Consider the following 15,641-nt stretch of genomic DNA (forward strand, 5'->3'; position numbering starts at 1 on the left):
GAAGAAGAAAAGAAAAGAAAAAAAAGACAGCCAGCTAAGGAAAGGAAGAAGTAACTGTCTTCATCCCCAAACGACATGATTGTCTATGTTCAAAACCTGATGTAATCAACAAAATAACAGAACAGTTGCAGGGCACAAGATCAGTATACAAAAATCAATTGTGGAAATAATGTCAAGGAACATGGCAGAGTAGGAAGCTCTAGGAATCTGACCTTGCACTAAGGCAGCTACTGAGCTGGAAGAACTATCTGAAACTATCTATTTTGGAACTCTGGAGTCTAGTGAAATACTTCATCATCTAGTAAGAGCTCAATTAAGACATTTAGAGATTTTCCTTCTTTCATTTAGCAACTAGCTCCAACACCATATCCAAGAAGCTCAACAAACTTCAAGCAGTAAAAACTCAGATATCCACACCAGACACACGGTAGTCAAATGTTAAATTGACAAACTGTTAAAACTCAAAGACAAAAGGGTAACTTTGAAAGCAGCAAGACAGAAGTAACTAGCTGCATACAAGATAGCCTCAATAAGATTTAACAGTTGATTTCTCAGAAACCAGGAAAGCCAGGAGGCAATAGGATGACACATTTCATCCTGAAAGACTGTAAATAAAGAATTATGTATCTGTCAAAACTATGTTTCAAAATTGAAGGAGAATTAAGATATTACCAGATTTTCTTTTCTTTTTTTTTTTAAAGCTGAGGGAGTTCATAACAGTACATTTTCCCTGTAAGAAATGCTAGGGGCTTCCCTGGTGGCACAGTGGTTAAGAATCTGCCTGCCAATGCAAGGTACACGGGTTCTATCCCTGGCCTGGGAAGATTTTACATGCCGTGGAGCAACTAAGCCCATGCGCCACAACTACTGAGCCTACACTCTAGGGCCCATGAACCACAACTACTGAGCCCGCGTGCCACAACTACTGAAGCCCGCACGCGTAGAGTGCATGCTCCGCAACAAGAGAAGCCACCGCAATGAGAAGCCTGCACACCACAACGAAGGGTAGCCCCTGCTCGCTGCAACTAGAGAAGGCCCATGCGCAGCAACGAAGACCCAACACAGCCAAAAATAAAAACAAACAAATAAATAAATAAATTTATATATATATAAAAAAGAAATGCTAAAAGGAGTTCTCCAGGTTGAAATTAAAGGATACTAGACAGTAACTCAAAAACAGGAAAAATAAAGAACTTCATAAAGGACAGCTTTATTATACTTCTGGTTTAGTTTGTAACTTCTTTCTCCTATACAATTTAACAAGCAAATGCATAAAATAGCAATTATGAATCTATGTTAAGAGACATACAAGGTATAAAGATATAATCTGTGATGTTAACAATATAAAGGGAAAAGAATAGATGTATATAGAAGTAGAAGTGTTTGTATACTATTGAAAGAAAGTTGGTATTATTCAAACTAGGTTGCTAAAATTTTAAGACGTTAATTGCAAAGTAATCACTAAGTAAAATACTAAAAAATACAGTAAGTCCCCTACCTATGAACCTTCAAGTTGCGAACTTTCAAAGATGCAAACATGTGTTCCATCAACATCAGGCGTGAGTGAAATTGCCGATTGCCCTCCATTTCCTATTGCTGACGATCCTTCAGCTCTATTATCTCCCACCTCCTCTCCCTCCTCCAGTCAGTAACTCCTCTTGCCTGTTCACTCGATGCCAGCCCCTGTACACCAGCTGTTGTACTGTACTACTGTACTTTTCAAGGTACTGTACTGTAAGATTTTAAATGTTTTCTTTATTTTTTGTTATTTTTGTGAATAGTATTACAAACCTATTACAGTATAGTACTACATAGCAGATTGTGTTAGTTGGGTATCTAGGCTAACTTTGTTGGACTTACGAACAAATTGGACTTACAAACACGCTCTCAGAAAGGAGCTCATTCGTATGTAGGAGACTTACTGTATACAGACAATGAAAGAGGGAATCTAAATGGTATACTACAATAAAATCACCTAAATACCAAAAAAAAGGCAATAATGGAAGAACTGAGGAACAAAAATATTATAAGACATACAGAAAATAGCTAAATGGCTGAAGTAAATCCTTTATCAGTAATGACATTAAATGTACATGGATTAAACTCTCCTATTTAAAAAAAAGCATTGACAGATGGGATATAAAAAAATAATAAAATAACACTAATCTATATACTATTAGAAATACTCTCTTTAGATAATAGGGACACAAAGAGGATGAAAGCAAAAGGATAGAAAAAGATATTCTAGGCAAACAGTAACTAAAAGAGAGCTAGGTTGGCTATCTTTTTCTTTCTTTTTTTTTTTTTTTTGTGGTATGCGGGCCTCTCACTGTTGTGGCCTCTCCCGTTGCGGAGCACAGGCTCCGGACGTGCAGGCTCAGCGGCCATGGCTCACAGGCCCAGCCACTCCACAGCATGTGGGATCTTCCCGGACCGGGGCATGAACCCGTGTCCCCTGCATCGGCAGGCGGACCCTCAACCACTGCGCCACCGGGGAAGCCCTGGCTATCTTATTGTTAGACAAAACTTCAAATAAAAAGTGGTTACAAGAGACAAACAGGGACATTATGTGTTGATAAAAGGTTCAATAGGGCAAGAAAATATAAGGGCAAGAAAATATAATAATTATAAACATATAAGCTTCTATGTGCAGAGACCCTAAATATGTGAAGCAAAAATTGAAAGATTTAAAGAGAGAAATAGACAGTGCTACAATAATACTTGATATCAATAACTCACTTATATGGGCTTCCCTGGTGGCGCAGTGATTGAACGTTCGTCTGCCGATGCAGGGGACACGGGTTCGTGCCCCGGTCCGGGAGGATCCCATATGCCACGGAGCGGCTGGGCCCGTGAGCCATGGCCGCTGAGCCTGCGCGTCCAGAGCCTGTGCTCCGCAATGGGAGAGGTCACAACAGTGAGAGGCCCACGTACGGCAAAAAACAAACAAACAAACAAACAAACAAAAAACTAACTCACTTATAATAATAAATAAAACAACCAGAGAGAAGATCAATAAGGAAACAGAAGGTTTGACAATGCAATAGTTTCACAACTGGAACTAACAGACACATAAAGAACACACCACTTAACACCACATTCTTTTCAAGTGTACATAGAACATCTCTAGGATATACCATAAGTCTCGATTAATTGAAGAAGACTTACCTCATACTAAGTATCTTTATGATCACAATGAAATGAAACTAGAAATCAATAACAGGACAAAAACTGGAAAATTCACAAATATGTGAAAAATAAACAGAACATTTTTAAACAACCAACAGGTCAAAAAAGAAGTCACAAAGGAAATTAGACAATACCTTGAAACAAATGAAAATGAAAGCACAACATACCAAACTGCAGTGAAAGCAGTGCTAAGAGGAAATTTTCAGATATAAGCACACACAATAAAAACAAAGAAAGATCTCAAGTCAATGACCTTAATGGTCTATACCTTAAGGAACTAGAAAAAGACCACACTATCAAAGCCAGCAGAAGAAAGGAAAAAATAAAGACTAGAGCAGAATTCTTTTTTAAATGGAAATATAAAAACAATAGAGAAAAACCCACAGAACCAAAAGTTTGTTCTTTGTAAAGATCAACAAAATTGACAAATCTTTAGCTAGAATGACTAAGAAAAAGAGAAGACTCAAATTACTAAAACCAGAAATGAAAGTAGAAACATTGGGACTTCCCTGGTGGCGCAGTGGTTAAGAATCCACCTGCCAATGCAAGGGACATGGGTTTGAGCCCTGGTCTGGGAAGATCCCACATGCCGTGGAGCAACTAAGCCCATGTGCCACAGCTACTGAGCCTGCACTCTAGAGCCCTCAAGCCACAACTACTGAGCCCACGTGCCACAACTACTGAAGCCCGTGCTCTGCAAGAGAAGCCACCGCAATGAGAAGCCCGCACACCGCAACGAAGAGTAGCCCCCACTTGCTGCAACTAGAGAAAGCCCGCATGCAGCAACGAAGACCCAACACAGCCAAAAATAAAAAAAAATTAGGGCTTCCCTGGTGGCGCAGTGGTTGAGAGTCTGCCTACCAACGCACAGGACACGGGTTCAAGCCCTGGTCTGGGAAGATCCCACATGCCGTGGAGCAACTAGGCCCGTGAGCCACAACTACTGAGCCTGGGCGTCTGGAGCCTGTGCTCCGCAACAAGAGAGGCCACGATAGTGAGAGGCCTGAGCACCGCAATGAAGAGTGGCCCCCGCTTGCGGCAACTAAAGAAAGCCCTTGCACAGAAACGAAGACCCAACACAGCCAAAAATAAATAAATAAAATACTGAATACATAACTACTTTAAAAAAAAAAGTAGAAACATTAAGACAAATTTCATAGAAATAAAAGATTATAAGAGAATAATATGAACAGTTGTATACCAACAAATTGAATAACCTAAAAGAAATGATAAACTCCTAGAAACATGCAATCTACCAAAACTGACTCAAGAAGAAACAGAAAATTTGAACAGACCTATAGCAAGGAAACTGAACGAGTAATCAAAACCCTTCCAGTAAAAAAAAGCCAAGGGGCTTCCCTGGTAGCACAGTGGTTAAGAATCCACCTGCCAATGCAGGGGACACGGGTACAAGCCCTGGTCCAAGAAGATCCCACGCCCGCGCACCACAATGAAGAGTAGTCCCCACTCACCGCAACTAGAGAAAGCCCGTGCACAGCAACAAAGACCCAACGCAGCCAAAGATAAATAAATAAATTTATAAAGAAAAGCCAAGGACTAGAGGATATAACTAGTAAATGTTACAAAACATTTAAAGAAGAATAAACACCAATCCTTCTTTAAGTCTCCCAAAAAATTGAATAGAAGGGACTACTTACTCATTCTCAGAGGCTAGTATTATCCTAATACCAAAGCCAGACAGAGATATTAAAAGAAAAGTACAAACCAATGTCCCTTATACGGATGCAAAAATCCTCAACAAAGTATTAGCAAACCAAATCCAGGAGCTTATAAAAAGGTTTATATGCTATGATCCAATGGGATTTATCCCAAGAATGGAAAGATGTTTAAACATACCAAAATCAATATAATATACCACATTAACAGAATCCACAGAATTACCATGATCATCTCAATTGATGCAGAAAAAAAGCATTTGACAAAATTCAATACTCTGTAGTGATAAAAATCACTCAATAAACTAGAAATAGAAGGTAAATTCCTCAATCTGAAAAAGGCCATACATATGAAAAACTCACAGCTAACTTAATACTAATGGTGAAAAACTAAAAGCTATTCCCCTAAGACCAGGAACAAGTAAAGGATGCCTACTTTTACTTTTGTAACTTCTATTCGATACAGAAGTTCTATATAGGGCGACTGAACAAGAAAAATAAAAGGCATACAAATCAGAAAGAAGGAAGTAAAATTATCTCTGTTGGGGACTTCCCAGGTGGCCCAGTCGGTAAGACTCTGTGCTCCCAATGCAGGAGGCCTGGGTTCGATCCCTGGTCGGGGAACTAGATCCCACATGCATGCCACAACTAAGAGTTCACATGCCGCAACTAAAAAGCCCGCATGCTGCAACTAAAGGTCCCGCATGTTGCAACAAAGATCCTGTGTGCTACAGCTAAGACCCAGCACAGCCAAAATAAATAAATATTTTAAAAATAAAAAAATAAAATTACCTCTCTTGCAGATGATGTGATCTTTTTTCCAAGAATACTTGTTTTTTTAAGTTTATTTCTTTTTAATTTATTTAATTAATTTATTTATTATTTTATTTTTGGCTGCATTGGGTCTTTGTTGCTGTGCGTGGGCTTTCTCTAGTTGCAGCGAGTAGGGGCTACTCTTTTTCTTTTCTTTTTTTTTAATTTTATTTTTTATTTTTTTGGCTGCATTGGGTCTTCATCGCTACACGTGGGCTTTCTCTAGTTGCAGCAAGCGGGGGCTACTCTTCATTGCAGTGTGCGGGCTTCTCATTGCGGTGGCTTCTTTTGTTGCAGAGCACAGGCTCTAGGCACACGGGCTTCAATAGTTGAAGCGCGCGGGCTTCAGTAGTTGTGGCACACAGGCTCTAGAGTGCAGGCTCAGTAGTTGTGGCGCACGGGCTCAGTAGTTGTGGCTCGGGGGTTCCAGAACGCAGGCTCAGTAGTTGTGGTGCATGGGCTTAGTTACTCCGCAGCATGTGGGATCTTCCCAGACCACAGACTGAACCCGTGTCCTCTGTGTTGACAGGCGGATTCTTAACCACTGCACCACCAGGGAAATCTGACAGGGGGCTACTCTTCATTGCAGTGCATGGGCTTCTCATTGAGGTGGCTTTTCTTGTTGTGGAGCATGGGCTCTGGGCACGCAGGCTTCAGTAGTTGTGGCACGTGGGCTCTAGAGTGCAGGCTCAGTAGTTGTGGCACACAGGCTTAGTTACTCCACAGCATGTGGGATCTTCCCGGACCAGGGCTCGAACCCGTGTCCCCTGCATTGGCAGGTGGATTCTTAACCACTGCGCCACCAGGGAAATCCCAAGAATGCTTGTTTTTATTTTGTCTTTGTCTCCATACTTACATTTCCACACTAACAGATCAAAATCAAATTATCTTCAACTCAAATATTCATATTAGAATAATGATAACAGAATTTCTGACCACAAAGATTCAGTGTTTCATCTTGATGTTTTCTAATCAGAATTGTTTAAAAAATACCTAGAACTCACCAGTTCCTAGGATAGTTACCAGAAAGTGACAAAAATTTTTTTTTTTTTTGGCTGCACTCCACAGCTTGCAGAACTTCCCCAATGAGGGATCAAACCCGTGCCCTTAAGCACCAGAGTCTTAACCACTGGACCACCAGGGAAGCCCCCAAAACTGACAAATTTAAAGAAACAAAAATAGTAGACAATCCTGCAAGTGATTTTAGTTGTTGCTATATTTTGTCCCAGGAACAAGTCACCTCTTAGAAAAACTACTCCAAGATCAAAGCCTGAAATGATTTTCAGTGTAGTAAAAAAAAATTACATGTTATTATAATGTCCATACACCTAATGATGTAGGTAAAGATAAAAAGTGATCTCTTCTTATGTACTTCAAGCAATTCAAAAGAAATATATAAAGGTCCTAAGAAATCAGGTTAGATCTGAAATGCAGTAGGGAATACAAAAAGCAAACAACTTTCCTTGTTTCTGATTGTAAAAGAGAAGTAGGCCATGGTAAACAAATACGTCACATGACAAGGTATGTTCATGTTAAGAACACTTCCATAACCACAGAAGAAAGGTTTACTGATTGCTGAAATAAAAGAGGAAATGGATATGATGTACCTCAGGGAATTACTGGTAAACCGGAAAAAGATAATGCTGACATAAAAATGCCCTCATTGCAGATACTATACATGAGTGACTATGGCAGTTGTGCAAAGAGATAGAAGCCATTATTCCTCAACTGTATATGATTATGCCAAACGTGTGCCTTGGTCAACTCATCATCTTAAGAGACAGAATTTCTGCTTCTAAAATTAAACCACGCTAACCTTTTAAAATATTGTACAATGAATAAACATGTTTTGTGAATTCGATGAGTAGATGGAATATTTTCATGTCTGTTCTAAAAGTACTTTAGATACACATAAGAATACTCAATGGTCATAAAGATCAAATGTAATCAGCCACCATCCCATGTAAAATCATTACATTTGGCAAAAACTATTATGTGTGTGTGTATATATATAAAATATATATTAGTAAATAGAGATGATCTGATCTTATATGTAGAAAATCCTAAAGAATCCACACCAAAAAATTTGGTTTAGAACACTTGTCTCTGTTGTTTTTATATTATCCTTTAAGATCTCTGCTCTAGCCTTTATTCCTTCCTTTCTTCTGTGAGCTTTGCTTGGTTGGTCTTCTTTTTCAAGTTCCTTAAAAGGTAAACAGTTAGGTCATTGATTTGAGATTTTTCTTTGTTTTCAATGTATGTGTTTACAGCTCTAAAAATGACCCAGCAATGCCATTCCTAGGATATACCCAAAAGAACTAAAAACAGGGAGTCAAACAGATATTTGTATACCACTGTTCACAGCAGCATTACTCATAATAGCTAAAGGATGGAAATCTCATCAAGTTAAAGAATTTTTAAAATTTGTATATACATACAATGAACTATAAAAAGGAAGGTAATTTTGATACATGCTACAACATGGACAAACCCTGAAAACATTATGCTAAGGGAAATACGCCAGACACAAAAGGACAAATGTTGTATGATTCCACTTGTATGAGGTATCTGGAACAGGTAAATTCACAGAGACAGAAAGAGATAGAATAGAGGTTACCAGCAACTAGGGGAAGAGAAAATGGGGGGGTTAATTCCTTTCTGGGAGTGGGCGAGTAGTTAATTCTTAATGGGTACAGATTTTCTGTTTGGGATAACAAAGAAGTTTTGGAAATAGATAGTGGTGATGGTTACATAACATTGTGAATATACTTAATGCCACTAAACTATACACTTAAAGAAATGGCTAAAATGGTAAATTTTTTTTAACATCTTTATTGGAGTATAATTGCTTTACAATGGTGTGTTAGTTTCTGCTTTATAACAAAGGGAATCAGGTATACATATACATATATCCCCATATCTCTTCCCTCTTGCATCTCCCTCCCTCCCACCCTTCCTATCCCACCCCTCTAGGTGGTCACAAAGCACGGAGCTGATCTCCCTGTGCTATGCGGCTGCTTCCCACTAGCTATCGATTTTACATTTGGTAGTGTATATATGTCCATGCCACTCTCTCACTTTGTCCCAGCTTAGCCTTCCCCCTCCCCATGTCCTCAAGTCCATTCTCCAGTAGGTTTGCATCTTTACTGCCATCTTGCCCCTAGATTCTTCATGACCACAAAATGGTAAATTTTAAGTATGTATATTTTACAACACATCTTTTAAAAAATCAATTATATTTAAATATACTAGCAGCAAACATCAGAAATTGAAATTTTTTAAATGCCATTTACAATAACATAAAAAAGCAGTTAATATTTAGAGACAAAACTGAAAAAAGATGTGTAAGACTATACATTGAAAAGTATAAGACCCTGCTGCAAGAAATTAAAGAGAACGTAAATAAATGGAAAGACATACTATGTACATGAGTTGGAAGACTCAACATTAAGATATCAATTCTCCCCACACTGATCCAGAGAATCAATGCAATCCCAATCAAAACCCCAGAATGCCTTTTACTTTTTAAAGAAACTGACAAGCTGATTCTTAAAAACACAGAAATGCAAAGGACTTGGAAGAGTCAAAATATCTTTGAAAAGGAAGAATAAAGCTGCAAGATTGACACTACCAGATTACAAATCCTACAAAGCTACAGTAGTCGAGACAGTGTGGCAGCGGTGTCAAAACAGAAAAACAGATTAATGGAACAGAATGCAGAACAGAGAGTACACAAATAAATTAATACATATATGGACAACCAATTTTCAACAAAGGTAAAAGATAATTCAGCAGAGAAAGAATATCCTTATCAATAAATGGTGCTGAAACAACTGGATATTCACATGGAAAAGAATGAACTTGATCCATACCTCACACTATATATAAAAGTTAACTCAAAATGGACATAAATCTAAATGTAAAACATAAAACTAGGAAAAAACTAGTGTCCTTGGGCTAGGCAATTATTTCTTAGACAAGACATTAAAAACATGATCCATACAAGAAAAAATTAATCAATTGTCCTTCAAAATTAAAAACTGTTTTTTGAAAGGACACTGTTTAGAGAATAAAAAGACAAGTCATTTTATTCTGACTAGGGGGAGAAAAAGGAATTGTTTTCAAGTGGAGAAACCTGAAACACCAGGTGATCAAGGCTAACATCAACAGTCAATGTATAAAGATGCACCCTTGATATCATGTGTGACATGAAGAAAATGGCATTTTACCCCTGTGATTTTCCTCTCAATAACCCATAATCTCATTCTGATCATAAGAAAAAAATCAGACAAATTCCAATATAGGGGCATCTTACAAAGTAAGTGACCAGTACTCCCCAAAATTGTCAAGGTCTTCAAAAATGAGGAAGTCTGAAAATCCATCACAGGCAAGAGACACAACAACTAAATGCACTGTGGTATCCAGGACAGGCGCTTGGGTATCAGGTAAAAATTAAGGAAATCTAAATAAACTATGGATTTTAGTTAATAATGTATTAATACTGGTTCATTAATTGTAATAAAAGTACCACATTAATGTAAAATGTTAATAAAGGGGAAACTGGGTGTGAGGTATATGGGAACTCTATGTACTATTTCTTAATTTTTCTGTAAATTGAAAGCTTCTGAAGAATAAAGTCCATACCAAAAAAACAAATAAAAAAAGGCAAGCCACAGACTTGGAGAAAATATTTATAAATTATATACTAAAGGACTTGTATCCAGAATAGATACAAAACTCTCAAAATTCAGTAATAAGAAGACAAACTATCCAATTTTTAAAAACAGAAAATGATTAGAACAGATACTGCACCAAAGAAAACATATAGTGGTAAATAAACACATGAAAAGATGCTCAAAATCATTAGTTGTCAGAGAAATGCAAATTAAAACCATGTGACATCACTACACACCTGTGAGACTGGCTAAAATGAAAAAGACAGACCATATCAAGTGTTGCCAAGGATGTGCAACTCTCATGTATTGCTGGTTGGGATATAAGTGGCACAACCTCTTTGGAAAACAGTTTGGCAATGTCTTAAAAAGTTAAACACACACTTACCATATAATTCAACCATTTTTCTCCTAGATACTTACCGAAAAGCCTATGTCCATATAAAGACTTGTACACAAATGTTGATAGTAACTTTACAATAGCCCCAAATGGAAGCAACACAAGTTTTCTTAAAATAATTCTAATTTTGCTGTGGGGCAACTAAGCCTGCACGCCACAACTACTGAGCTCGCGCACCTCAACAAGAGAGCCCACGTGCCGCAAACTACAGAGCCCACATGCTCTGGACCCCGTGTTCCACAACTAGAGAGAGAAAACCCGCATGCCAAACTAGAGAGAAGCCCGCACGCCTCAACGAAGATCCCGCGTGCCGCAACTAAGACGCAGTGCAGCCAAAAAAAATAAAGAAAATTAAAAAATAAAATAAATATTTAAAAAAAAATAATAATTCTAATTTCCCAAATTTTATGTAATATGCTTACATTTTTTAAGGAAACAAAAATGAAACAATAGTCTTTCATTTTAAAAATAATTCCAAATTAGTGCTAGAAACCCACAAACTCAAATAAATGAATGGCTTATTACCTAAATTAGCACTTCTGAGCATGCTGACCAGCGCTGGCATAAGCTGAAACTCAAATATCCTTCGGATTCCACAGTGACTGCAGGCTGGGAGCTCAGTGACTTCTGATGTAGGGCAGGTCAAGAAAAGTGGTTCTCCACTCCAGGAATACCTAGAGCAACGAAATAAAGAACCGTGAATCAGGGCCACGTACAAGTCACATTCCAACATCTAAGACCACGCTTTGCAAATTTTGTTTCTTTCTTGGAGAGTATCCGGAGCAAAACCAGAGAACAAAGAAAATCCAAAGGCCCAGAAAACTAGCTGCAAGGTTGTATATCAGAGCAAGATATCTGAATTCTTATCAATGGTTACCAAGTCTAGATGAAGGCACTAAAGCTAATGTTGAACTGAATCTAACTAAAACTGCAACAAACCCCGGGGTTTGAAAATCCCGGGGTACCACAAAAATAAATAAATAAAAATAATGTATATTAGTTTGGGAAACACAGGAAAGTATAACAAGAAAACCAAAATCTACAGTATTCCTCAAACCATGAAGCTAAGATTTTTCTTAAGTTCACTTATTTTTTATGCATTTGGATGCACACATGTAAGTAGGTTTTGCTTTTTTTTTTTTTTTCCGGTATGCGGGCCTCTCACTGTTGTGGCCTCTCCCGTTGCGGAGCACAGGCTCCAGACGCGCAGGCTCAGTGGCCATGGCTCACGGGCCCAGCCGCTCTGTGGCATGTGGGATCCTCCCAGACTGGGGCACGAACCCGTGTCCCCTGCATCAGCAGGCAGACTCTCAACCACTGCGCCACCAGGGAAGCCCAGTTTTGTGTATTTTTTAAAAACAATAATTGGGGTCATAGAATATTTATAATTTTTCTCTTTTCTTTCTTTAAAAAAATATTTATTTATTTAGGCTGCACTGGGTCTTAGTTGCGGCCCGCAGGATCTTTGTTGCAGCATGTTAAGTTGCAGCATGTGGGCTTAGCTGTAGCACGCAGGCTTCTTAGTTACAGCATGTGGACTCTTAGTTGCAGCTTGCAGGCTTCTTAGTTGTGGCAATGCAGACTCTTAATTGCAACATGCATGTGGGATCTTAGTTCCTTGAGTAGGGATGGAACCTGGGCCCCCTGCATTGGGAATGCGGAGTCTTCCCCACTGGACCACCAGGGAAGTTCCTGTGGGATATTTTTATAATGGCAGTTCTTGGTGACCCTTGGATATGAGAGTAAAAGAAGGCAACAGAAGTGGTTTTGAGCTTCTGGCTTGTGAAACTGGGTGAGTGTTGATGCTATTCTTGAGATGGGGGTTTAGGAGGCTGTTATCTGGGGTGTGGGGTCTTGATTTTTCTTGAACTACAGAGTGTGTCCTTATCAGTTTGACTTCCATCTTTGTAATTAAATCTTTGTTAATTATAATAGTTTTGATTTTATTTCCCCTGTGCATTCTACTTTATAAGTTTCATATATTGAAGACATAATACTTTGTAGTAAGTAACAAGTGCTCATAGGATATTGAATCATACGTCTTGGAAGTTCATTGCCCAGGTCTTCCATTTCTACCTGTGGGTCCGTGGGCAAGTCACTTAACCTTTCTTATCCTCAGTGCCTCATCTCTAACGTGAGGATGATGATACAACTACCTATTTCATAGGATTCCTATGAGAATCAAATGAGGTGATGAGGCAAATACTCTGTAAAATATACGTAAATACTGGCTGTTGTTTGAAATCCACTATGCTATGTTTTGGGGAAGCAGAGATCTGTTAGGATCTTTTCGTTTTGTTTTATTTTTAATTGGCCATGCTGCGTGGCTTGTGGGATCTTAATTCCCCAACCAGGGATCGAACCCGGGCCCTCGGCAGTGAAAGTGCAGAGTCCTAACCACTGGACCGCCAGGGAATTCCCTAGGATCTTTTTTTTTTTTTTTTTTGCCGTACACGGGCCTCTCACTGTGTGGCCTCTCCCGTTGCAGAGCACAGGCTCCGGACGCGCAGGCTCAGCGGCCATGGCTCACGGGCCCAGCCGCTCTGTGGCATGTGGGATCTTCCCGGACCGGGGCACGAGCCCGTGTCCCCTGCATCGGCAGGCGGACTCTCAACCACTGCGCCACCAGGGAAGCCCTAGGATCTCTTAATAGCACTGGCATATTTATCTATTCTTCATCATCTTAGGACAAGGGTCTACTGAATCACCTAATTTCTGTAAACTCTTTGGTGGTAAGGACAGTATATAACTCTCATGCAAAACACAGTGCCCATGTATAGGAGGTATTTGGTGGAGCCAATACCTTTTCAAATGTGGTATGGGTGAAAAGAACCTTGGTTTAGGTCTTAGAAGACTTGGCCTTGGGCAGATGACTTTACCTTTATTTTCTCTTCTGTAAAATGGGCCTAATACCTACTTTACAGCATGTTTGGAAGGATTCAGTGAACGTATTCATTCATCCAGCAAATATTTATTGGGTCTATTTTAGATGCTGCAGGTGCAGCAGGAAATGACACAAAGTCCGTGTTTTTATAGCTTTAGCTTTCTAGTGAGGGAAGTTAAAAATAAATAGACATGTTGTATGATTTCCACAAGTGATAAATGAGGAAAATAAAACATAGCTATTATAACTAGGATGTCAGAGAGGCCTCAGAGGAAATGACATACCCAGCAGGTTATAGTATATAAAAATAATGACATAGGGAAAACTTGGAAAAATGGGTCCAGATAAAGTGGACAGAGTAAAATAAAATGGTCTTTCTCCCCTAATACCTGATATGATGAATATAAAAGGTAAAAGTCAGCCAAAAATAAAATAGAAAAAAACAAGTATTAAAAAGAAAATCCCTTCCATCAGCATTGAAATAAGGAAAGGAACTTAATACCATAAAACTCAAGAGTGGCAGCTCAGGACATAATATCACTAAATGTCTAATACAGGTCTGGGTACCTCACATGTATTTAAATATTTATTTTTGTAATTAATTTACTTTTCACAGAGGAAGGTAGAGAAATTTCTGGAATGGTTTAGTGTGAGTTCTAACCATACAGCCTTCTTCTTTCACCTCTTCAAAATATACTGATTAGCCCACAAAATCCTGAGAATTGCAGTAATAATCTTGAATCTGGAAAGCAGCAAATAGGAAAAGAATCTGTATCTTCTGCTGTAGGGCTGTTGGCCAGAGAACTGGGTGTGGTGGGGTGAGGATGCAGGGAATTAGGAATTGCCTCTCAGAAGCAAAAGTTGTTGACTAGTTACAGTAATGATAAAGAGGTCAAGGGCAATTTCTTCCCCATTAAAATGGGATCTCCCAACATGTAAGACATTTTACACTATCTGAGAAGTCAAAGTGAAACCCAGGTGTTCTAGTAGATTGCATCTGGTCTTACAGAACCATATCCCCGCCCCACTTCACTACAGAAAAGTAGAAGAAATGAAAAATATGCTTGGAGAAGGGGAAAAGAGCAGATCTCTGATATGAGATAGACAGAAAATCAGTAAGAAAGCCCACACACCGTTTTGGAGAAACCTGGTGGTCTAAACAGAGTTGCCCCCTTCAGGCATGAGCTAGATGCAAAGTGGCATTCCACTCCTGTAATCAGTAAAATTAAAGAAATGAATAGTACAAACAAAAATGAGCCAGGAACCATATCTGGAAGAAAACATAAACTGAGAACACATAATTCCCAGCAGAGTTTTCAAGATATAGAAGAACTTTGTAAGAAAATACATTCAGTGAAACCCAAGAGCTCAAAGTTGAGAAAATGAAGTAACTATGAGAGGCCAAGGGAAATTGAATTGCTAAAGAAACCAAGCCACACATTACATATTGAATAAATTTAGAAATAATAGACTTGGCTGAAAATCGAAGTACTGACGTGGTTAAAAGAGTTGTGAAAATCTAGTGAATGCAAAAGAAAAAGACAAAGCAATTAGAGAGAAGGTGATATCTATGGAAGGTTGATAGATATAACTACTATAAGGATAATTGGTGTCCAAAATAAAGAACTCAACAAATGGATGAAAAACAATACTCAACGATGAAACAGGAAATTTTCCCCAAAATGAAATAAGAACTGAAATTAAAGTACAAGAGTGATTGAAGTGAGAGACCTAGCCTGGTGGTGGTTTTAAAAGTATTTTCTTTTCTTTTCTTTTTTTTTTTTTTGCGGTACGCAGGCCTCTCACTGTTGTGGCCTCTCCCGTTGCGGAGTACAGGCTCCGGACGCGCAGGCTCAGCGGCCATGGCTCACGGGCCCAGCCGCTCCGCGGCATGCGGGACCATCCCGTACCGGGGCACGAACCCGTGTCCCCTGCATCGGCAGGCGGACTCTCAACCACTGCGCCACCAGGGAAGCCCTATATACATTACTTTTACAATCAAGAAA

The 15,641-nt window shown here is 39.0% G+C and overlaps 1 protein-coding gene across 3 annotated transcripts in view; it reads right to left on the reverse strand.

Annotated features, from left to right (window-relative positions):
- Positions 1–15,641, reverse strand: part of PDCD2L (programmed cell death 2 like) — a 28,385-nt gene that overhangs the window by 9,464 nt on the left and 3,280 nt on the right. For 2 of the 3 annotated variants that reach the window (XR_009560106.1, XM_060289368.1), the window contains exons 6-7: positions 11,277–11,425; positions 2,740–2,887 (exon numbers count right to left, since the gene is read on the reverse strand). Coding sequence is in view for 2 of the 3 variants with exons in the window: in XM_060289368.1 (XP_060145351.1) it covers positions 2,740–2,887; positions 11,277–11,425 (297 nt within the window). In the remaining variant the exon portion in view is untranslated. The remainder of the gene's footprint in view (positions 1–2,739; positions 2,888–11,276; positions 11,426–15,641) is intronic. The other variant, XM_030874420.2, reaches the window with a different exon arrangement.

This window comes from Globicephala melas, chromosome 19, assembly GCF_963455315.2.
Source record: "Globicephala melas chromosome 19, mGloMel1.2, whole genome shotgun sequence".
In the NCBI taxonomy this organism is placed as follows: domain Eukaryota; kingdom Metazoa; phylum Chordata; class Mammalia; order Artiodactyla; family Delphinidae; genus Globicephala; species Globicephala melas.